The sequence below is a fragment of the Amphibalanus amphitrite genome, unplaced genomic scaffold, assembly GCF_019059575.1.
Source record: "Amphibalanus amphitrite isolate SeventyFive unplaced genomic scaffold, NRLGWU_Aamphi_draft 000938F_arrow, whole genome shotgun sequence".
NCBI lineage: Eukaryota > Metazoa > Arthropoda > Thecostraca > Balanomorpha > Balanidae > Amphibalanus > Amphibalanus amphitrite.
The window spans coordinates 16,523-41,005 of record NW_024882432.1 but is presented as its reverse complement, the minus strand read 5'-3'; the positions used below and the strand labels follow the sequence as shown (position 1 = coordinate 41,005).

Below are 24,483 nucleotides of genomic sequence, written 5' to 3'. Positions count from 1 at the left end.
TCTTAAATCGAGCTACGAATTAAAAACACAGGAGCATGCAACGTTATACCATCACCGCAAGTAGCCTTTTTTGTGTTAATACACACCAGTATAGCGCCTTTTGGGGCGACTAACGGAGCGAGCGAGGGGGTGAGTCTTGCACGTGCGAAATTTCGAGGGGGTACCTCCAACTGACTTGTGCACGGCACCCTACTGACTGGTCTCTAGCGATGTGCCAAATTTGGGCACAATCGGCCCAGCCGTTCTCGAGATCTGGAAGCGGCACCCTGCACGTGCGCACGTGCAAAATGGGTCCCAACTGACTTGTGCACGGCACCCTAGTAACCGGTCCCTAACTGTGTACCAAATTTGAGCGCAATCGGTCGAGCCGTTCTCGAGATCTGGAAACGACCCCTGCACGTGCGCACGTGCAGCGGCACCCCAACTCTGGCACATGGATATGCAGTGCCTAGTGGGTGCCTACCTACATGCCAACTTTCAGCGCAATCGGCCAAGTAGTTACCGAGATATTGCAACAATTACAAAAGTGACACCTCTTCGTTTTGCACGTGGCACGTGCATAAGGGGTCACCCACATGCATCGGGAATAGTCCAATACTTGATAGAAGGAATGAAGCTACCCTACAAAAATTACCGCATGTAAATCGGTCAAGTGGTTGCTGAGATATAAGCCTCGCAAAAGCGTCCGCACGGCCGGCCGGCCGGCCGGCCGGCCGCTCATACTCAGAAATTTCCGTTATTCTACGTAAGACTCCGCTCGCTTCGCTCGCTCCGTAACAAATAATCCTACAAAATTGGTACAAATTGTAAAACCGGATAACCATATCAGTAATAAGCAACATAAGATTGTACGGTTACTGAACGAGGCCGGTGTAAATAAATTTTCAAGACCGAGGTCCTTACTGGATTTTTGAACGAGGCCGAAGGCCGAGTTCAAAAATCAGTAAGGACTGAGGTCTTGAAAATTTATCACCGGCCGAGTTTGGTATGTATTTTACTGTATGCCAACGAAAAATTTATTTTCTGGACTGAAGCTCTTAGCCGACTTAGGAACGAGACCATCCCAAAATGTTGGCTTAAGTGCATTCTGGTAATACATTTTTGACCGTGGTCAATTTGCTTACACCAGTTATTACCACACCCCTCTGGCTAATGTATTTGAATAGGCCAGGCATACAGTAAAATAAGCGACATGCCTGGGCGTTGCATGCTGAATCCGACGCGATAGAAGCACTTATTAGGGACAGTCTGATGAAAGAAAGAAGCAAGGGAAGAGAAAAGTGCCCTGATTGATTGACAGATAATAGGTAACACAAGTGTGTAGAACACTCGACTATGGAAAGCGACCTACGTCTGTTCGAAAGAAAATGTTCCAACGACTCTACATGTCTATTATACTGAAGTACCAGACTTCCAAATATAAACAAATAATGGCTAGGTAGTCCATCCGGTTCAACTAAGTAGTGAATGGTCTACAATCTATGTACATCGCGATTATCAAAATTAATGCCAGCAATATCAATCGAAAACAACAGCAAACGAAATTTACATTTTCAATGGCACAAAACTTCTCAAGCAAAGAGGAGCATATCAGCGAATCGAAATAACTTCTGTAGATAGAAAGATATGATAGTTCATAGTCGCTGCAAAGATCAATTCCTCACCTTCTGACCACTGCTCAGTTTCCTCTGCTGGGCCTGCAGTTTAAACTGCAGGAAGTCAGCGGCGGCACCAGCCTCGCCTTTGGGCGGTGGCCAGCGCCACTTGCCAATGCGGACGGTGCGTGCGCGCGTGTAGGAGGGATCCATGAAGGCAGCCATCTCCTCGGGGGTCATGGCCATGGGCGGCGCAGGAGGGATGCCCGACTGGCGAGACAGAGATGTGGGGACAGAATGGGTTAGTGGAGGAGGCTTTGGGGTCAAAGAGGTCAGTGAAGGGAAGCGGAATCATATAGGTTAGCCAATGGGCCATGGATCCCTCTCTAAGGTACAAGTAGATCCTGATAATCGTCTGAGAGGATGAATGGATGTCAGGAAACAATGATATGCCGATGTGTGCATGTGATATGCAGGCATGCGTGTATGGATTGACGAATGTGTGGATGTACCTAGTGGATGTATGGATGCATGGATGCATGCTTGTGTCTTAGCTGTGATGCATGAATGTATGTACGTCATGCGTAAGAGTGCTGTAGATTATCAGGTGATAGAATACGACAAGTATCTAGGAGATGATGTCAAGAGGCTTGGATTATGACCGGGAATTTGAAGGAATGGAGAAGCAGTTGCTGTCCCGGAATATTTACACATTAAACTCATTAAAAGCGAACGCTACCTATCCTGTGAGCGACGTTATAACACAACAAGCGTTAGTAGCGTACAAATCGAACCCGACAAACATGAATATGTAAAAGGCACATCCCGTCGATAAGCATAGCAGACAAACCAAATATTTGAAACGAGAGACGCGCCACGTTTCCTCGCCAATTAGCAGCAGCTAGAAGCTAACTGCACCATGAGCTTTCTAATGCCACGTTCGCCCACCTCGCTTGCCTGCCTTCCATTAATAAAGCCTAACCCCACGAGTTTTAACCGCCTCGGTCGACTCAAGCCCCATTCGCGAATTTCCGAAGCCTGAGCCGCTGCGGACACAACGATATTTTTCCAATCAAACACAACCATAGACCTCAATTAACCTAGTGATCTAAGATACAGCCTGTGAAAATGCCAAGTTAGTCCTAACTAAATCTATATCGAGAACCAGTTTTTCCTTTATCCGTTCTAGCAGCTCAGACTTCAGTAATACACGAGAGACATTGCCGTTTCCCGACACCGCCCTCGCTGTTCACTGTACCGGTCTCTCCTGAGAAGTGGTGCTCCGTTTTCGCTCGTTGTTGGCAGCTGTAGGGGAGGTCTCGCTGCCAGGCTCACGGGCTGCTCCGGCAGAGTCCGGACGGCGTCCCTGGGATGTTGGGGTGTCCTACGAGACAGTGAAATGGAAGCATTGTAAAAAAGATGACAGTAATGTCGGACAGATGACAGATGAAGATGACAGATGACAGCAGACAGCTTGTGAGGCCTCTTACTTCATGACCATTGTGAGAGGCAGTTAATTTCTGACGAACAGTGCCATGCGTATGAAATTAGGATTTCTGGCAAGACTCGAAGGCCCGAGCGACGCTTATACAAGGTGGCGCCGGTAAATAACCACAAATGTCAAACCTGTGTTACGAGGAAACTGTTTTGTGCAGAGCAATTATTTTTTGCATTCATGTTCCACGCTTTATGTAAATTGTTGTCCATAGCAAAAGGGAACGTTGCAGCTGAAGATGATAACGGAAGAAATGAAAAGGCACGCGGTCATTGTGGCGCTTCACGCCGGCAGCTAGGCATCCGAGGTCGCCAACTTCCTCAAGGTCGACAGAAGCCATGATAATAAAGTCGAGCGGAGCTTGGATGAGTCTGTGGGCGACGTCCCGTCTGTGGCAAAGCGGAAGAAACATCCCCGACGATCTGATGCCGTCAGAGACGACGATTTCATTGCCAAAGTCGAGAACGTCGTCGACGATGACCCGACGTCGACGTCACCGTCGATGACGGTGACGTCGTGAAGCCCTGGATCGACCGAGTGGCTGAGGAAGGCCCTATGTGTTACAACAGGACTCTGCACCCGCCCACAAGGCCAGGGTGACGCAGGAGTGGATGAGCGGCAACGTGCACAGCCACATCACGCCCGAGTTCTGGCCGCCAAACTCCCCGGACCTGAACCCGCTCGACTAAAACGTCTGGGGCGTGGTCGAGAGGGACACTAACAAACACCCACACAACAATATTGACTCTATGAAGTCAGCCATCAAGCAGATGATGGTCAAAATGGACAAGACCATGCTGACCAAGGCCTGAGCCCGGTTCAGGCCGCGCATCGAGGCCGTCATCGACGCGGAGGGGGATTCATCGAGTGAAGTGTGCTCGACAGGTCGCCATCAGTCACCCCAGTTCAAAGCTTTAATCCAAAGTACTGACTTTTGCCAAAAAATTAATATTTTGTGTGGAGCACATATTGTCTTCATTTATCGGCGCCACCCTGTAGTATGCCCACGTTGCCAATTAGACCAATCCGTAATTTCTACCTTCCATCTTTTCAAGAACAAGAACTGAGAGGGAACAACCACTAGACTTCGAACACCACACACGAGCTCCTTACCTGAGGAGCGGTGGAGGCCTGCAGCAGCTGCGCCAGCGCCTGGTTCTGACTGAACAACTGCTGCTGAATCTGCATGTTCTGCGCCAGGGCCGACTGCATGAACATGCGCTGGTAGGAGGCGAGTTGCTGCTGATCCGGCGGAGCGGATCCGTCGGGCGCCGGGACACCGGGCGTGCCGTATAGAGGCATGGTGGGCAGGCTAAAACCTGAGGGCAAAGATGGAGGCATAGAGTGAAGGATAGATAGACTTGGACAGGCTGCAGCGTCTAGTCCCATCAAGATTATGTTCCGCTGAATGTACACCGGGCATTCAAGCTGAAAATGATCAAAGCGTTATTGCTATGAGCCTCGATGGGAGTTGGGAAACGTGGCAGCCAAATGAACAATGGACGATAAAGTATGCGCCAATCTGCTTCAGAATGTCAAAAATCATTGCAAGAACCCTTAGTGGGTGTCTCTGTTTGTCTCTGACCGAGCGCCTCCGTCATGGTTGGTGGTGCTCCCGTCTAATTGCCTCTGAATACCGCTCTGCTCGTCTCTGACGAAATGTCTCAGATTATCGAGTATATCTTTTTATGTCTTCTGTTTGTCTCCTTACCTTGCATGCCATACATGGGCATTGGCACATACTGCACTTGTGCAGGGGACGTGGCCCCCTCTCGGCCGGCGCTGAGCGTCGGTGACGTCACACCTCTCTCGCCGAATGATTGGTTGAGCTCGGGTGACGTAGGGGGCCCGAACATGGGCCCTGCTGGTTGGGACGTGCAGTGTAAATGAGACAGTTGAGGTAGGAAGAAAACTACAAAAGATTCGCTGACTATCAGAAGCACAAGTTCGAAAATCGGTGCAAGATGAACCAAGCATGAAACTCTACCGGTGCAGAACACTAGCATATGAAATTGTGCGCAGGTGTGCAAAAGATTGATGTAACGCACAGTAATTGGCTAAAGAGCAAAAACACATGCATATTCATGTAGAATGTCAGAAATTTGAAAAATGCAGCAGCGAGAAACGTGTCTGTCAGAGGGCATAAGAAATAGACCGAAAAGGAACGTCCTAAGTAAATGTGCGATGTGAGTTTATGTAAAAGCAGTACAAACGATTGCTAGAGATGAAACTAACTACTGTGCGATCCGTACCAAATATTTTCCGTGTGCATGCGATGTCTATGGATTGACAACCTTGCGGAGAAAACTACAAGTTAGAATATTCTCCCTGGGAAATTACCTTGTGGTGAAAAGTAGGGCATTCCTCCTGGCATCATCATGGGCGGTGGGGACATCATGCCCGAGCCGGCGATGGGCTGGAACACGAACTGTCCCTGCTGCTGAGGGCTGGTGGCCGTGTTGTCTGGCTCCACGCCGCCTGAAACGGACACAGAACGAGTGATTGTTTTCATAGATGAAATGACTATTTTTGTTAAGACGATTAAATAGATGCATTAATTGAAATGATCAATAGCATGGGTGAGTTACAACATTTCAGCATAGAAAATAATATAGGTAAATATTGTGCTGAGCTATCGCCTATCGCATTTACATTTTACCTACAACAGCATGGTTAGATCTACGTGAATGGCGTTACCTAAGACACTGTACATGCGAAAGCTCTTTCCATATTTTAGGCTCTTTTCCGATCAACAATATTTACGCTATCCGTCAGTTGGTCTAATAATTACTCCTAACAGCCCGTCATTGGTTTAAACACGAGCTGTTATCCTTGCTAAAATGAATAGCTAGGTTGTTAAGACTCAATAATTTTTCACGCCATCACAAAACGGCAAGCAAATGAGCGTGCTGGTTACCTTTGATGGCACAGGCGAGTGCGACCGGCTCAGTCAGCGTGGCCAGACCGGGGCTGACAGGACCACAGGTATCCTCCAGATACTCCTCTACATTCTGCTGGGTCACCACGGCTCGGCGGCGAAGTGAGTCGCGGCGGCATCTGGCGAGTCGTGGCGAGAGTTAATTGGATAGATGGGGTGGAGCGAATTCAGTGGTGGCTATTGAGACAGTTTCTCACCAGAGGGGACGACCAGCATGATTGCGTCTAACATACCACATCAGAAAAGTAGGGGCAGACGGCAGTCGCTCAACGTCATTTGATGTGGTTTTATTCACGAATTATTGGAAAACTTTCACTACATATGTCGTGAATAAAAACAATAGCGATTAAATACGTTAAAATGTATGGAAATAGTGGTCAAGTACGTGCGTTGAGAATACAGCCCTAACATACCTACCATAAAGATTTACATAACAGACATGACAGACATAACATAACACCATAACAGACATGGTGTTCGGTTATGAGCTGCGAATGTGACTCACCTAAAGAAATCTACCGATAGATCAAGCTCTTCCATCTGTGACTCAGCATCACTTGCTGCTTCTTCAGCACCCTCATCAGCAGCCTCTTCCTCTGTTCTAGCCGAAGCGGCCGATTCCGTTGCCCTCCGACCTCCCCCTTTGATTGAGGCAGCCAGTGAACGCGCGTCCGAGAGCTCATCCAGGCTCCCCTCCAGAGCGGGGATGAATAGTGCGTCCACAAACTGATCCATGTCGCTCGCCTGAGACGGCACACGCACGCGGCGGACGTGTGAAGCTGTAACGGGAGAAAAAAATTAGAATGGTTACTTGTTCTGCTTCACAGTGGGCTTTTATCTACGACAGAGTTCAGGCTTTGTGGATTGATACTGATAACTCAAGCAATACATTTACCTACAAATTCATAAAGTAGCTTGCAAGAAGTGTTCGATAGCAAACGATTTATGGAACGGCGATGATCAGATACTGCGCTAATGTCCATAAGATTCATCAACGGAAGTGAAAAAGAGAAAAAAGAATCGCGGTAACAAAGCTACTCGGTCTTCAAAGTTCAAAGACTCATAACGAGAGCCCAGGAGACCTCCTCATTGCAAAAAGTTTTGACTACCTTTATTGAAAGCAAACCTTTCAACAGCACTAAATATGCAAAATAATCGAAATAATCACCTAGAGAGGGCGCCTCGCTGGTGTCTGACATCGCCGAGCTGCGCACTTGGTACTCTTTCTCCACGGTCAACCTGCTCTCGATGTAGGCTCGCGATGAGCTCTGCCCGCTTCGCTTCCCGGCGTTCTGGGACTTCACGTACCTGGGAGACGGGGAATGTGAGGTGACCGATGTTTTTGGTTGAACGAATGGGTGTTTCGCCATGGTCACTCTACGATGGAAAGCTTATGGAGATGGCATATTACGCTTACGGTTATCCGTGCAAACAGACTTTAGAAGGTGAAAAAAGAAAACAGGAGCCACATAAAGCCCATAAACCACACAAGCTAGTCCAAACAAAGTTAAGACTTGTATACTATCCTTTGATGAGCTGGGTTAGTTTAAATTTATGAAGTACGGGGTCAGTTAAGTAACCCAGAAAGCTCTTACATTATTGCATCAGCACCCACAGATGCCGATAGAAAAGTGACAAGACAACAAAAGTCTAGAAGAGAGATAGGATGACATTCTGGGCCACGTCAGAACTTCTCACGGGCCACTAGCGTCTACTACCAAGCTCAGTAGATACCTTGCAGCGCGGGGAGACGGACTGCCATCCAGGTCGTCCCCAAATGGCGGGAACTCTCCCTCGAAGGCATCGTCGATGGGGTCTCCAAACTCGTCCACCCTGACCGTCCACCAATAACGGAACGTTCAGAGCATGCACCAATCACCGAACGTTACAAATAAATGACAGGAAGACGATGAAGAAAGGCTAAAGAGGTGCTAGAATTTAGCGGGAAAATATGGACAAAAACTACGTCTATGTTAAGTCAAGCTAGATGAAAATTTGATTAACGTGCGTGCAGTCATCACTTTGGGAGAAAACCTGCTAGTGCTAAAAATAGACATCAGTCCCCACAGTTAGCTGCAGCGTGAATGGAAAAGAAAGTGGGGCAAACAAAAATAAAAGAAAGGTTCAACAAAGCATAAAGGGTGTGTTTGAAATTTTGGGACTGTAATCAGCCACATCCCAAGCACCCAAAACAGAAAAAGACGTACAAAACCAAGAAACCACTATAAGTGAACAGAACAAACAGAACTTAAAGAAAAAAGGCACGGCAAAACACATTTTTCTCAAACTCACAGGAAAATGAAAACTGCAGTTCAGTGTTGAGAAGGCAGTATTTGACAGACAAGGAAAGAAACAAAAACGGAAAGCCCGTCGTTCTAAAGTTTCCCGTCCTCACCTGTTGTACGCCTCGTGTTTCCTGTACCTGCTCTCTGCCGAGTGGCGTCTGTCCTTTTGTTTCTTCTCGAAATGCTCCTCGTGACGAACACCCCCGACCCGCTCCTCTGGTGGTACCGACCCCTGGGTGCCCTTGGGAACGAAATATCTGCGGACAGAGGAGCGATCAGTTGTCTGTCGGTAAACAATGCGCAGACACTAAAATCATAGAATGTGTCCACTTAGTCAGGAGTTTTGTCAACACGTGTGCCCAATGATCTCTCTCGTGCAAGCATAACATGAAGGTCAACCATGATAAATGAAATTAAACACGTTTTGCTTAAAGCGCGGATGAGACTCTCGCTCACTTGATTATCTGCAAAACCTTAGAAATGGTTATCCTGTAGGTTCAACTGTTCACGATTATTATGCCACATCAGGTGCTCGTCGCTTATTCTTGTGAATCAAAGCCAAGATAGATGGGCCCAACCTGTGCTACACTTTGTAACTGAGTTCGAAAACTATACGTGACACGTTAACGATCAGCAGAATTGTGCAAAATACCGCACAAAAGTGGGTAAATATTAGCCATCTGTCCGGAACCATTGGGTCTCACCTTTCGTTGAGCGCACTCTCGCTGAGCCCATGTTTGTTCCATCCGGCGGTCGGGTCCGATATGACGTCGGCGGAGTGATACCGCTCGTTCAGCCGAGACCCGGACAGACCCAGTTGGTGGGCGCGGGAGTGGGGCGCGCCGCGAGGACCTCGATCACCCTGTGAAAATGAAACATAGAGGTTAAATCAGTTGATCAAACATGAGTCGCGACCAATGGATGTCTCAAGAGGTCAAATCAGTAAGCTACGATGGACAGAAGTCGGATAAGTTCAGCAGTATATGGACAGACAGGTTAGATATGTTCGGTATATGTAAGATCTAACATGCATCCGTCAAGATGCAAAATAAGTTGGACTAGCAAACATGTTTCCCTGGTTGCTACTTGCTAGCCCTGTTTCACGACACGAATTCAACCGACGTTACCAAGAATTGGCGCTCGTTTTCAATGGAACCGTTAGCAAAATTGCCAATGTTGCTTACATTTCCAAAGAAACCGAGCGCTTATACATCTAGCATCGGTGGATAATGGCGTGCAGCAAATCAGTGTCCTAAAAGGCAGCAATAAGTAAGACATTGCAGTTGGTGAGGCAAGCGGTTAAGATGTAGGTCCAAACTCACGTCATCGAGCAGGTTGTCGAGGCTGCGGCTCTTGTTCCGTCCCCCAGTGACGTCATCCGTGTAGGGTCCGTCGTGAGCAGAGGTACGCCGCTGCTGTTCACGCAGCTGCTGACGGAGCGGCTGTCCCCACAGAGCACGACAAAAGTCAGTTGGAACAAACTATGACAAAATTAGCAATGACAAACCTCAGCAAGATCGGCTGTCCCGACAGAGCACGATACAGTCAGTAGAAATAAACTATATTATCATGTCTATTTTAGGTGAAACTAAGCAACTCTCGGTTTCTGGACCATGCGACTCGTCGGATTTTAGCGTTTCTCTTTTAGCGCATCTGGCGTGGTGCGAGTGCAAAAGTCACCCATGCGCAAAAATACAGTTTCATGCGTCAGTGTAGTTTGTTCGAGAGTTTCAATCAGCAATAATGATCAAGGAATAAATATTGCATAAGACATATTCATGTGACTTCAAGACTCAAAATAGCTTAAATAGCTTCCACGTCAAAGTAAAAATAAAGAAGAGCATTTCTTTATCATCGAAATTAAGGCACACGCATGGGACTTGGCAGAGTGGGGACATGGACCTATAGGTAAACCGGTGAATAAAAAAGATAGACATGCATTGAAAAGTAGACACCCGGACCTCATACATCATCGTCTGTGTACCTTAGCATAGAGCTGTCCGATACTGTTAATGGACTCTTTCCGATTGGCTGGTGGTGAGCTCTGGTGATCCATAGAAATCATCTGCTGAAGGACAGAGTGCATAAACAATCACATTCACGTGCTGTTTGGGGTGCTGAAAGAAGTCTCGATGAGTGAGGTGCTTTGCAAGCAAGAACATACTTTACTGGAGCCGTATTAACGTTAGTGGTTTTCGTAAAATCGGATGAGACAGAACACCAAGTCAGGCAAAACATGCGGTGAGAAAATAAGACAGTGGAAATCTCAAACATATTTTACTCGCATGACCGACGATTATGCATCAACGTTGACGTAAATACGGCCCCAAAAGTGAACATGCTTCTTTAGACATGTGTGCAACATGCAAAACGTGGTGCTTAGTGCATCATGATACCGATTTAGTGCACAGAACAAGTGCTTCCTTTGCTTACAAAGAAAATGTGTAAGAGTTCGACTAACAATAGGTGCTTAGCCTATGATGTATGATATTTTCGTATATCATGAAACATTTATCGTATTTCACACGATATGTTTTATATCAAATCGAGTGTCAGTGGTCATACTTATCAATTCTTATGTAGTTAAATACCAACTGACAAGTTATGTCGGCTGCACTAGATTGACCAACACATGTTACATCGGCTTGACCCCACGGCCAGTTGACCCCATCCCCACCTATCGTATGACCTCACCTTCCCCGATCCTGCACGCTCGCTGACCATGAACCCACTCCTGCCGGCCGGGAAGCCCGGTGGCAGTTCTGTCTCTCCGATCACATCCATCACATAATCCGCACCGCTCAGTTCGTATAGGTCCCCCTCGTCGGTCATTTGAGCGGTCCAACCGAATGTGCTGCCGATACCACGGTCTGGGGGCACGCAAAAGGTCAAAGGTCAAAGGTCATGGTTAAAATCAAGATGTAAAGGTCACGAGCAACGTCAAATGGTGAAAGAATCGGTTATCACTTATTTCATCAGTTGGAGCTAGTTTATCAGCTTGGCAGTAGTTTATCACTTTTATGACAAGAAGCTGTCGCAACAATTTAACTCAGCTTTACGAAAATTGCACATTTTACACGCATTGCGCCTTTACATATCATCTTACATCTAATGCACACATGGTATACGTGTCCACGAAATCAACAAAGTTCGATATTCATTAAACTAAACGGAAGCAAGAAAAGCGTTTCATTGCGTTTCAGATTCGACGAACTTTTATGACCATTTCCTCAAAAGAAAAATGATCAATTAAAACTCACTTTCCAGGACATAGGCGGCGAGCTCCTCGCCTGTAGTCCAGGAATCCACAGGAGCGAAACACGTGTGTCCGTCCGCACAGGAGACTTCCAGGGCCATCTGCTGCTTCTTACGGTTGCACCTGACGACAGTCGAACAGGTTATGATAAGAGGCGCGGGGAGCTGGCTCTTTTTATGATTTATCACAAGGCAACGGAATGTGTAAGATATGAATACTGATAATCTGCAATAGAGCAAAAGCTTACGTCTTGCAAAGGAATGTTTTGTTATGTTTTTAGCGAACAATGCCATTGCCAATCGACGGAAAGTAGCACTTTCCTTACAGTGGTCAGCGAGCTTGCTTTCTAGTCCAATACCAAAAGTTTTATCGGGTAAAACAGCTTGCAAGCTCTGATTACAGTGCTGGAAATGAGGCCGCTTTCTGGTCCCGGCGTTTTATTCTTCGGACGGGTTAATCCCGTCTAGCGTTTAGCATTTCGGGAGCCAGTCAGAGTCGCGGTTGTTTTCGCCGCTCGCCCCACTCGAGATGCAAAGTTAATAGTCACACGAAGCTTACTTAGGGCCAGCCAAAGTTTTGTAAAATCGATTAATTTCGAAGTCGTTTGTTCAGAGGCCCCAAATAAGCTTCGTGTGACTATCAACTTTGCATCTCGAGTGGGGCGAGCGGCGAAAACAACCACGACTCTGAGTGGGTCCCGAAAGGCTAAGCGCTAGACGGGGCTAACCCACCCGCAGAATAAAACGCCGGGACCAGAAAGCGGCCTCATTTCCAGCGCTGTCTGATTATCACTTAGTCCATTGGATATTGAGATCAGCTTGCAGCCACGATCAGTAGAAGTAGTAGAAGTAGAAGTAGACGTATAGGGCTTACCTCCACTCGAGTAGTGTGGGCGGGTAGACCCGACTCAGTCGGCCGTCAGGAGGTGAGCGCAGCAGCTTCTTCTGGCAGTCGGCGGCGTAACCGTTCTGACCGTGGTCTGACACGTACCTGTACGAATAAACAGTTAAGTTACTATCTGTCCTCACAAAGTAAAATCATCCAGAACCTAGTACATGAGATCTAATTGATGTAAACGCCCCATCCTTATCTGTATGTGCAAAGGTTCGTGCAGGCAGAACTAGAAACCAGTTCAGCTTGGCAGAACGTGAAAGCCACGCCTGATCTAAGCAGGCAAAAACATATGCAAACCGAAAAACAAATAACGCAGACACTTCAAAAGTCTCACAACATTCCACATGTTCGACTTTATAGACCCTACCATTGAGCTTCTAACTACAGGTTCACATGCACTTCTCTAAGTTCTGAACGCTTTTTTAGGTCTAAGCGGTCACTCACTTGAGCAGGTACTTGTAAAGGTTGTCACTGGGCGGGAATACTGACAGACAGTTGGACATGAGGAGCCAGCCTCGCTCCGCGTTGGCCTCATTGTCGTTCTTCCATGTCTGGTTGCAGAGCTGACAGAGGATCTCGTCACGCAGTTTCTCGTTGGTGAGACCCTGTAAGGAAACAGCGTGTCACGATCACGAGGCACGATCGTGAGGATCACGATTTAATTCATCAACGGAACGAGGCCTTATTATTTGCGTTGCTGCACTTTCCTATTCATAACGTTTATCCTCACTGACAAGAAAAGCCGAAAGCCGCGGATATCTGATAACAGATTGTGTTTAGAATGTGCAATGTAAATCACGCGCCAGAATCTGTAGCGTACATACCGGGTGGCCCAGAAAAAACGTTCCGAACTTTGGAGGCCTATACATATATCAAATTCGAGTGCAAATAACGAGACAAAATTTTCAGCAAGTTTGCGTCATTTCTTTGCGCATTGGTATGCTAAATTATAACACTATACCATCATTTTCAAGCTGGCAATCTTGAGATGAATTAAGCAAGACGTTTTTGCTTTTTTTGTCGATGTCAAACGATAGTGATGATTGGGTTAGACGCCCCATGTTATAAAAAAGAATAGAAAAATAGAGCATGTGAATGAAACCAACACGTATGTTCTTATTTTAAATATTTGTGTTCCACTTATGTGCCAAATATTCAAATACTGAGCCAAAATGGTGCTCATGGATGCCATTCGTTTTAACACCAAATCATGATTCGTGGCACGGTGCATGGATTACTGCTGATTACCCTCCTTTCAGTAGATCAAACAGTAAATCGACGGGATAAGGAAAACAAACTAAAACAGACTAGTTCCTGTGCCAGAAGACCACATAACATTTTATGAAAAACAACATTGCCAGCAGATGACAAAAAAGAAAACTTGTTGAAAAGCTACCTTTTCCCAGGAATGTCAGCCAGGAAAGCATTTGAGCCACAAGATGGTTAGAAAACTGGAAACTTCTTCCGATGCCACTGGCACAGAGCCATCGTGGTTGCCTGATGGAATGTGTCATCCTGAGACCCGAACCATCAATGAGACTAAGCTGCCAGTAGCAGCCATGGCTCTAGGCCGTGGTGCCGAGGGGTGAAAGTGACCTGTTCACTCACATTTTTGAGTAACATCGGAGCAAAAAAGTAATTTTTACATGACATGCTTGAAACACGAACCGTTTAAAAAGTAATTTACCGAACACCATGAAAATCACACCATTTACTGAAAATGTGTGCCGCATTAACTATTCGAAGTTTCAATGTTGTATCTTTATCACTTTCTGAGAAATATTGATTTAAAGTTGGGAACGTTTTTTCTGGGCCACCCGGTATGAACTAATACAATAGGAAGCCGGTCTCGAATCGGAGCAATCATACGACAGTTGCAATACATATCGTAGTCTCACATCGTAACTGTCGTATCAATAAGTATCCGTCTCTTATCGCATTCGTACAGGCCTCCTCACCCCTAACCGCCACCAGTTTCACCTTGTTGACGATGTAGTCCCCCAGCGCCTTCTCTCTAGCATCGTTGAGGCTGTTGTCGTTCATGAAGCGCAAAATCAGCTTGAACAGGGCCAGGGACTCCTGGTAGTCGGACTCCTTGGCTTTAGCCAGGAATGGAGTACGGATCGGCTCCCGCTTCATGCCCCAGAGGTGTGCCTGGTGAGGACAGAGAATATGAGCGTTACGGAAAGCAACATTAGCGGGCAGCTGGCAAACATGACACGACCTCATGTGGTTCGCTCATCCAGGGCTATTTACAAGAGACATAAAAGGCATGAAAAGGACACGTTTTATTACAGCGCCAAATGCCAAAGTACCTAACTGACAAGAATAAATTCCCACGATAAAATTAAATTCAAAGCATGAAAAATAAACTACTATTTCACAATAATGGACAATTAATTACTGGACATACAAAAAGCTGAAATGAAACACTATGCACTATAAGTAGGAGAAAGCGAAAATATTATAAGGAACTAAAAACCAAATATTTATTCTTCCATAAATAGACAGTAAAACTAAAAACCGTTTAAAATTCAAATATTTCTAAAATATCACCTTGAAGTAGATGTTGGTGAACTTTGTGAAGGCGTGGTAGTCGATGTCGTGCGGCAGGTTGAAGCGCTCCTCGGGCGGGTCCACCTGGGCTCCGATCTTCATCAGGTTGCGGTCCGTGTGGGCTGGGTGCCAGTCTGGGAGAAAAGCAACAAACATAAGTCAGCGGCCACTGGTGAGTGGTAGGTCACGACTCACAAGCGAATATGGTGGGCTAGATGTGGAGAGATACATGGGGAAGAAGATGGGGAAGAGAGAACATGAGAATATGGAAAGACACATGGGAGAGAGAAAGGAGAAAGAGGCAATCTAAAGTTCATGGAGCTCTGCTGAATGGGAAGGACTTAGGTGTAATCCGGTGTCAGTAACAACTCATTTTGACACCGACACTGGGACTTACATGGAAAATTGGCAAACTGACAGCCTGGGGATATAATCACGAACATTTCGGCAGCTAGCCAATATAGCTAGAACATGGCCCACCGACACAAGACCCCGCAAGCGCACCGAGAAACTAACAACAACAACAACAACAACAACAGAAACTAATATACCGACTGACACGCCTTCTGAAACAACTACCAACTCAAAGATGCTAAGTGTATCCACCCCACTTACCATCCAGCCGACTGAAGATGAACGCCAGGTCCGCAGGAATCTCCAGGTGGTTGACACCGGCCACCGCTCTCGAGACACCCCTCTCGTTGTCACGCCGTTCACCAGAGGTCTTGGCCCGCGCCCTGGCAGCCCGTTCGGCCAGCATGCGGCGCTTCATCTCACCCTAGGGGGTGGAAAAGGTCCACAGGGTCATAATTTCGGTCAGCATACCAAAAAGCCGCGGGAAACGAATCGGGAGCGTGTGATTGCACTTCTGTTTGTGTTGGCGAATGTCTTTTTTCTAGATGTACATAACGTGTTTCGGAATGGTGCTAGTATTTTTCTTGTTCAGCATTTCCGTTCGATTGTGTTTACTTCACGTTTGCGTTTTTACTATTGCGGCTATGTTCATGTTGTAAATAAGCTTGTACTTCTGCGTTTACAAGCTCGTGTGCGGATACGCACGTATGCTATTTTGGGCCTAAACTGAAGTGAGCGTACTTAGGTGTATGTTTACGCGTGCTTCAATTTTTCTCTTTGTAAAAGCTCATCTCATTACATACCTTCATCTCGCTGAAGCGTTTCTGTTGCCGCTTCATGCGGAAGTTGGCCTGGGCCTTGACCATGCCGTTTCGGACGGTGCGGTACCTCTTCCTGTCCCGGTACATGCGGTAGTAGCTCTGTACCTTGACGGCGGCCTGTTGGGTCCGGAGGTACCGCTTCTCCGCCTGGTACCGACGTACCTGTGGAGCACATATGGGCGTAACATAATTGCAATTATCTCTTCTCTCTTTGTGGACATTCTTGAGTAAACGGACAATGCTGACCTTTCACGTAAAAAGATATGCGTTCACAATAAACTTCTCGTATTCACCATGAACAACTAACAACAATGCAAACAAAACCAGATGTATACGGGTCTATAGTTCAATAGTTTAGAGAACCCGAGCCAAAAATAAAAAAAAATAACTAGCGTACCTTAAATTCCAATCTAACACCTACACTTAACGTAATCATGTATACGGACACAGGAACGAAATCGGATGTAATGGCGAGAAAAGGTACAGAACAGCCAGAAAAGCAATCGAAGTTTGCATGGTACACCAAACAAACTAAGCTGTAATCAACAAATCACACTCACGTTTCTCTGGATTTTGATGGCTGCCTCAGCCTCGACCCGCAGTCTGCGCCTCTCGAGCTGTTGTTCGAAGCTCTCCCGCAGGAAGACCTTGGAGGTGCCCAACTGGTACTCGGTCTGCCACTCGGGACTGCCCTCCAGGATCATCTGGCAGAGAACAAACACATTGCAAACATGAGAAACAAACACCCAAACACTTAACTGGATGGAAGGAAGGAGCTTAGTGCTTACGCGAGGCAGAAATGTTGGCAAATAGGAATATAACGTCAGATAAATTATATATTGCGCCTGTCATCATGCTCTAATCGATTATCTTAACCCTAAGGCCCTCTCTCTCTCACTCTCTCTCTCTCTCTCTCTCTCTCTCTCTCTCTCTCTCTCTCTCTCTCTCTCTCTCTCTCTCTCTCTCTCTCTCTCTCTCTCTCTCTCTCTCTCTCTCTCTCTCTCTCTCTCTCTCCTCACCTCTTTCCCTCTACCCATCTCCCTCCTCCCTCCCTCCCTCCCTATCTTTCTCTAGCTCTCTCCTACACTGTCCTTCCCTTCTTCTTCTTCTCCTCCCCTTTCCCTTCAGCAACACTGAAAGTCTGACCCGGTGGCACAGCCACATTCCCCCCATCTATTTTCTTCTTACCAGCATTTTCTACCCCTCTACAACAGCCCCTCTCCCCTCCTTCTCTCTTACCCTGGCCAGATCTCTCGCCGGTGCTCCTCTCGCCACTCTCTCCGGCAGGAGAGAGCGGTATCTCTCCGCGAACTGCGCGAACCTCATCCGCACTGGATACCCCATCTTCCTGATCCGGATTGTATCCAACATTCCCGTGTAGCGCAGCTGCTCCAGGACCACGGGCATGTCGAACTTCATCGGGGCCTTCTCACAGTTGGGCTTGATGCAGCGGATGAACCACGGGTTGCACCTGGAACGCAAGAGTTTGAGTTTGAGTTAGTGAGCAGGCGGTTGGGTCCATTTTACCGTGTTCTACCGTAAGCGTCTAAGGCATTAATGATATGTTGTTCTCCAAGAACAGCAAACGTAACCTTATCGAACGTAATCAAAACGAACCCTTATCGAGATGCTGCATAATACAGCATCTTGAGACACCTTACAAAGCACAGTATCGTCATGAATATTGAACAGACAAGCTCATTGTTCAATTGGTAATCAAAGACAAATACCAGTGAGACAGTGAATGTTTAGAAAAAGCGGCAGCAATATTCAAATAAACATTGTCTAAACTGAAGACGGTACCAAACAACAACAGTACTGGGGACATTGATCTAAGAAAAGAAACGTTCAGTTAACCCAAGAAACACGGGAATAAACTGTAAATAACTCACTTGCTCATCGAGTCTAGGAGCTGCTGGAGGCTCTCGTGGAACCTGGCCGCCACGGTCGGCGTCCTGGGCTTCATGGTGACGAACCTGCCGTTGGACTTGCTGCCGCTCTTCACGGCCTCGCTCTGGGCCCGGTGCTCGATGAACATCTCAGAGATCATCTGAAAAAGTAAATAAGACGATGTGACTGGGAAAATATGGCTAGCACGGTAACACTGAACAGTCATTCATAATAGAACTTGATGTGGTCAAATGCATTCAAACAAAAAGCAAACGTTTAGCGTGCTGAAATAAATGCAAATTTCAAACATAGAAAACCCAATTTTTGTACCTACCATTGATCGTTTTCTCTTTCAGCGCAAGACCGACCAGAAGTGAAGTAAACAAATAAGTCAAGCTAATAGTTCATCAAACACCTGCAGCTCCAGTCAAAAGCTCATAATCTATCTGACAGCCCAGTAAACTGTACGTCCAATATTCCAGTCCACAACCTTAACAGCAGCCCATACCTATAGCGAAAAGGAAAAGAGCCATAGCCCATTTAATATTTCATTCGAAATTCATCCAACATTTCATCCAGCACATCCACTGACCGGCACGTCACTGCTGATGAGCAGCTCCAGCACGTCGTTCCTTAGGATGTCGCGGTTCTTGTCGAGGAAGCCGTCCACGTTGTACCACACCTGGCCGGCGTAGTGGTGGATGCCGAACTCCATCGACGACATGCGGGGCCTGTAGGGCGAGGGATTATGAAACGTGAATATCATGGGCCGTGGTCAGGAGCAGCCGATATGCATATGCAATTATGACACACACCTTTATATTTAGTGTATGCGTGCCTCATTTTCGGTCGTTATTTCTCTAAGATATCAGCTTCTTAGCTTGAATATGACAGATATTAAACTTACAGCATATTCAACAATTAGTGACATGGATGGTACCTAGACCACAAGCCGCAAGGAGCATTTTTCTTGACAAAAAAAAAAAAACAGCACAACGGTCGTACTTTGACAAAAACTTCCACAATGTTAGCGTTAAAAACAGGTCTGAGTCAAACATATTCCTGACACTTATGAGCCACCCTCTGTTCAAATAAACGACCTACCCCAGCACACCTAAGCAAATACAAACACACAATCACACACCTGCTGTAGAGCTCATCGAGCGCGTGGTTGTAGTGGAGTTTCTCCAGCAGAGAGGCGTCGGTCGCCTTGGGGAAGTTACTCTCGTCATCGAGCAGGTGGAAGATCCCCACCGGCTTCTTGCTGATCAGGTGCAGCACCGGCCAGTTGTCCTGAAACAAGGGAGGGTGAGATTCAGGTTCTCGGATCTGGCTTGCATGGGCTATCAAGAGTAGGTACTGCGAGCAATCAAGGGACTACAAGGGACTTATTTTAGATAGGAGACATGACTTAGTTTACCACGTTTTAACAACATTTCATAAGTCATCACACAGGAGATACGAGTTTATATTCCAGTTGAAAATACACCTCATAGAATAAATAATAAATTCATAAAATAAAGTAAAATCATCAACTGCACAAAATTGAAATTGAACACATGACAAACAACATAGGTAAGTTGAAAATGTGCAAGATGCAGGCATTAGACGTGGGGTGCAAATCGGGAAACACTACTTGAATAACAAGAAAATATTTCGGTTAGGTATAACTTCACAAACGAAGACCGCGCGCTCACGGACCTGGAATGCTATGCTCTGCCACTCGATCTTCTCCTTGAGGTACTCCTGCTGCTCCAGCTTGAAGACGTGCTTGCTGAAGTGGAACTGAAGAGTCTCATTGGCGTAGTTGATGCACAGCTGCTCCAGACTGTTCTCCTGGATAGACGAAACGGAGAAACGAGAAAATGGAATAAGTGTTTGCTGTAGGGACCATCGTAGACTGAAGAAGACTTCAGTGTACCATCGTATACTGAAGAGCATCGTAGGCTCTTAGAAAATTTCATTTGTCATAAACCTCGATGTACCGAGGCATACAGAAGTATATGCTTGTGTACAATATGATTGCGATCAAATTCGGTTTAACTACATATGGCACTTTTCAACCATATAAAACTTACAAAAAAAAGAAACAATTATGTGGCTTGCAAACACCCACAGAGCTAAGAACATCAGCCTGTTTTCGCAATTAAAGTTTGTCTCGAACATCGTCCCATAAAATCGCTGCGACAGAGATGCTATCATCACATCTCACCTTGAAATCCTCGAAGCCGAAGATGTCCAAGATGCTGATGCTCATCTTCCTGGCGCCCTTGAAGACGATCTGGTTGATCCTACGGACGAGCCAGCTGAAGAGGCTGCTGTAGAGAACCTTGGAGATGGCGTCCCGCGCGTCCAGCGCTTGGTCGATGTTCAGAGGGGTGACGACTCGCTCGTTGCGAGCCTCCTGGAAAATCATGAAGAAATCCCACATGCAAAATCTAAACAAGTACAAACCGATATTTTCAACAATTCATAACATCAAAGAGTCGCACTCTTTGATGTACGCGGACGATTTGAAACTGTTTCGATGTGTACGGTCAGAAGATGACAGCGTTCTTCTACAGAAAGATTTGAACCACGTATCGGATTGGGCAGAAACATGGAAATTGGCCCTGAATGCATCGAAGTGCAAAACCATGTCACTCACTCTAAAGCGAAATCCTGTGCAATATGTATACACAGTTAGAGGGACTGTCTTAGAAAAGCTGGACACGATGCGTGATCTCGGTGTTATGTTAGATAGTAAGCTAACTTTTACCCCACATGTCGACAGTGTTGTTTCCAAGGCCCGCCGTGCGTTAGGCGTTCTTATGCGATCATTTCAGCTGTGTCACAGACAGAACGGACTCCTGAATGAGAAGGCTATTATGGCCGCGTACACTGCCAACGTGCGCTCTATCTTAGAATATGGATCGCAGATATGGGCCGGAGCAGCGAGTACACACCTAGATAGAATAGAACGTGTCCAGCACAAGTTCCTTTTATGGTTAGCACATCGCACAGCGACCGGACGACAAGCGAGGGATTTGTCGTATGATGCGCTGTTGGACTTGCTTAAACTGCAGACGCTTGCATCTCGTCGACAGCAACATAACATTGTCTTTTTACATAACATTATCCAGGGTAGATGTGACTCGATGTATCTGTTGGGCCGTTTCTCTATTCGTGTACCATCCAGAAGCACTCGCTACCGTGCTGCTTTTTTCGAGCCTGTCGCCAGAGTGAATACTATTAAAAACGGCATGTTTTGTAGATTACCCAGACTCACCAATGTTTTTCTTGCACGCTGCCCTACCGTTGATATGTTCTGCGACGGCAAGGCGACGATTATCGCACGACTAGCCAAGTGCCAGACAAGTGACCATCTGTAATGTTGTGACGCATACTTATTTATTTATTGTTTGTGTTTTATCTACTCGACTTTGCCTATTATTGGGAATCTGTCCTGTTGGCAATAAACTGAATAAATACAAATACAAATACAAAATACAATTTTTTCATGAAGGAGAGGCGTGTCTAAAAACATTTCACCTACGATCATTCCGAACGAACCAATCTAGGATTTTTGTCTTCTCAGTTCCCGCTGTTTGGCAATAGTCATTGCAAATCGTCTCCGTGCACGGTGCAGGCATGAGAAGGCTAGGCGAGACCTCGTAGGTCAATGCTACGCGCAACTGCTTCATTCCAGCACCCGGAGGGCAAACACTAATTGTCTAGAAAAAAACATAGTAGAATTCTTAGCAGCATCTCAGCTCTGCTGAATACAATAGTAGGAACTAATACATCACCAACTTACCGTGGTTTTGGTCATGAGCGCTCGCCGCACCCAGTCGGTCTCGATGCCCAGCAGGTGTCCCAGCCAGCGCACCTCGGCGTCTGATCCGATCTCCACGCCCTCCTGGCCGTGCTTCAGCTGGGCGCGATGGAAGTAGATGTTGCCCAGGTGAAGTACTGGAGAAAGAAGTGGTTGTTAGATTGTAAATCAATCGATTTTGTAAATGTATTTGACGTGCTTGCCAGAACGTATGTCGGCCCTGTCGGTAGGTATCACATGGATGATATATCGAAGACGGTTGATCATAAAATACGTTGATTCGTACCACAATAAAGCAGGTAACTATTGTACCTACATATAAAAAACAGACTTTTAATCTCTTAAATTCAATTTGTTCTGTTCCCAATCAATTGCTAGCCAATAGCCATTCTTAAAAAATGAGTCAATGCGAACACAATGAGTATCGGGCATGCATTGAAACATCCATATTCCATGCTCAGCTTTGCGCTGTTTGCGAGTCAACGATCGTCTCCCATTCACATACCAGACGCGAGAATCTTGAAGATAGTGTCATTCTCCTCAGATGTGAAGCCGAGGACCTGCATGGCGGAGAGCAGTGCCTGGAAGTCTTCCTTGTCGTACTTGCCGTCAATCTCAACACTTCCACCCTGCGGGAATCGATCAAAAAGGATGTAAAGCATCGCTCCGCACAGATGTATTGATGCATGAATATATCGCAGAGTTGGAAGAAAAAAAAACAGAAAAATAGGCGGGGCAATTGTGACAATCGAGCATATTGAATTGCCTATAATTAATTACCTTAAACAGAAGTGAGGTCTTAAAACTGCTTGTTTTATGCGACAGGGAAGAAATAATCGTGGCAAACATTTTTTTTTTGCAAGCGAGAATCAATCCCTAATGCCATGTGGGGCCACTTATGCGTAATCCATTCACTAGAGTAATGAGCGCTCAAACCAAGCAGGTCTCCGTTAAAACCATGCATGCGGAAAATATCGTTCCTTGAAAGAAAGATATACGAAACATGACTATAGTAACTGACAGGCATGAGCAAGCTATCGCATGAAGTGTCGATAAAGCTTAGGTGACGCAAGTGACTACAGACAAATTTTGGTCCTTTGCAACGAAACATTGACCAGGGCCAATAAAACATTTGAAGATGCAGAAGTGTGCACATGAGAATATAAAGAAGACAATATTAAAGAGCATGTCACGCAAAAAGTATGTTCAAAATAAGTTATACCAAAAATATTGGTCGACGCACAAAAAGAAAACAAACCACTTTGCACTTAGACACACCCGAACAAGCGCACACCACCATGCACACGCACATTCACGCGCGCACACACGCTCACAAGCAAGCACACAAACAAAACCCATGCCTTACAATACAGAAAACAGTGACAGAGAAGAAAGAAAGTGGTACATGCCGTGCTCTGTCCTGCCTGGTTCAGGTAAAAGTACTGCTCGGCACTGAGCAGGCCGTATTTCTTGCGATCCTGTTCACTAAGACCGGCCAGCATCTCGTAGAAGACGTGATAGTTGCGCTCGTCCTGGGCGTGGGTGACGATGCGGGATTTCTCCAGGAGGTACTCGGTGGTGCGAGCGCCGGTGATGATACCACTGGAGAAAAACGGGTTGGGGTTAAAAAATATAAACATTCGCAAACCGTAGCTCACAAAACATTAAACAAAAAATAGATTATGAAACGAATCGTTTCGGGTGCCACTCAGACCAGCTTACATGTCACCCTGCCGACAACCTGTGGACGTCTACATGCATGCAACTAGACGGCCTTTTTAACTTGGCAGTGCATGAATGCACATTTGCAATCAGTTACAAGGAGATCTTCGTTTACTTTAATGTGTTTTGTCACTATCAGTATGGCATATGAAAGCTCGCATTAAAATGCAACAGTAAAAAAAAATGACTACCCTTCCTCCAAGAAATGTATGTAATTCTAACAACACCGTTCCTAAACCCCATGTGGAAACACTTACTCTTTGAAATAAACCTCCAGGTACTTCCCGAACCGTGACGAGTTGTCATTCCGCATCGTCTTGGCGTTGCCGAAACTCTCCAGCAGCGGCGTGGCCTCCAGGATCTGTTCAGTTATGAGGTTGGATGGCGACTTGTTCACGGCTGCCAGGTACTGCATGATCAGCTTGGTGGCTTCGGTTTTTCCTGCGCCGCTTTCGCCACTGATGATCACGGTTTGCTGCTCTCGCTCCTTGGTCATACGGCTGTAGGCTGATGAGGCGATGGCGAATATGTGCCTGGAGACAGAAAAGAAAATAAGTGAACGATTGTGTAGGGGTGATGATTCAACCGAGCTTATAAGCTCGGTTATATTCGGGAATCTGCTGAGGGAGTTTCAAGCTCAAGAACGCTCCATAAGCAAGCCACATGAGCAGTGAGCACTCCTGAGATCACGATTTGTGAGCATGCGGGATAACGACAGCAAAACCAAAAGGCACTTCTTTCCTTGCGTACTTTCAAATCCAAATGACAAAGTGACCTGACGTCAAAGGCTGGTTCAGTACCAGCAGTAGTCCTTGCTGTATAAGTGCTATGTTTAACTATGCAGCAGCGCTATTTCATAAATG

At 46.3% G+C, this 24,483-nt stretch overlaps 1 protein-coding gene across 1 annotated transcript in view; it reads right to left on the bottom strand.

Moving 5' to 3' along the window:
• The window catches only part of LOC122368307 (unconventional myosin-XV-like), a 101,851-nt gene that overhangs the window by 66,609 nt on the left and 10,759 nt on the right, over positions 1-24,483 (bottom strand). The window contains exons 7-38 of the mRNA XM_043342115.1: positions 23,878-24,153; positions 23,308-23,500; positions 22,404-22,527; positions 21,881-22,035; positions 20,297-20,488; positions 19,786-19,920; positions 19,229-19,377; positions 18,677-18,815; positions 18,087-18,244; positions 17,434-17,665; positions 16,755-16,898; positions 16,177-16,356; positions 15,635-15,797; positions 15,020-15,153; positions 14,444-14,617; positions 12,908-13,068; positions 12,443-12,559; positions 11,574-11,692; positions 11,008-11,183; positions 10,298-10,381; positions 9,636-9,755; positions 9,018-9,175; positions 8,424-8,570; positions 7,763-7,861; positions 7,197-7,336; positions 6,534-6,807; positions 6,008-6,147; positions 5,431-5,568; positions 4,802-4,951; positions 4,204-4,409; positions 2,854-2,979; positions 1,665-1,865 (exon numbers count right to left, since the gene is read on the bottom strand). Coding sequence (XP_043198050.1) covers positions 1,665-1,865; positions 2,854-2,979; positions 4,204-4,409; positions 4,802-4,951; positions 5,431-5,568; positions 6,008-6,147; positions 6,534-6,807; positions 7,197-7,336; positions 7,763-7,861; positions 8,424-8,570; positions 9,018-9,175; positions 9,636-9,755; positions 10,298-10,381; positions 11,008-11,183; positions 11,574-11,692; positions 12,443-12,559; positions 12,908-13,068; positions 14,444-14,617; positions 15,020-15,153; positions 15,635-15,797; positions 16,177-16,356; positions 16,755-16,898; positions 17,434-17,665; positions 18,087-18,244; positions 18,677-18,815; positions 19,229-19,377; positions 19,786-19,920; positions 20,297-20,488; positions 21,881-22,035; positions 22,404-22,527; positions 23,308-23,500; positions 23,878-24,153 — 5,104 coding nt within the window. The remainder of the gene's footprint in view (positions 1-1,664; positions 1,866-2,853; positions 2,980-4,203; positions 4,410-4,801; positions 4,952-5,430; positions 5,569-6,007; positions 6,148-6,533; positions 6,808-7,196; positions 7,337-7,762; positions 7,862-8,423; positions 8,571-9,017; positions 9,176-9,635; positions 9,756-10,297; positions 10,382-11,007; positions 11,184-11,573; positions 11,693-12,442; positions 12,560-12,907; positions 13,069-14,443; positions 14,618-15,019; positions 15,154-15,634; positions 15,798-16,176; positions 16,357-16,754; positions 16,899-17,433; positions 17,666-18,086; positions 18,245-18,676; positions 18,816-19,228; positions 19,378-19,785; positions 19,921-20,296; positions 20,489-21,880; positions 22,036-22,403; positions 22,528-23,307; positions 23,501-23,877; positions 24,154-24,483) is intronic.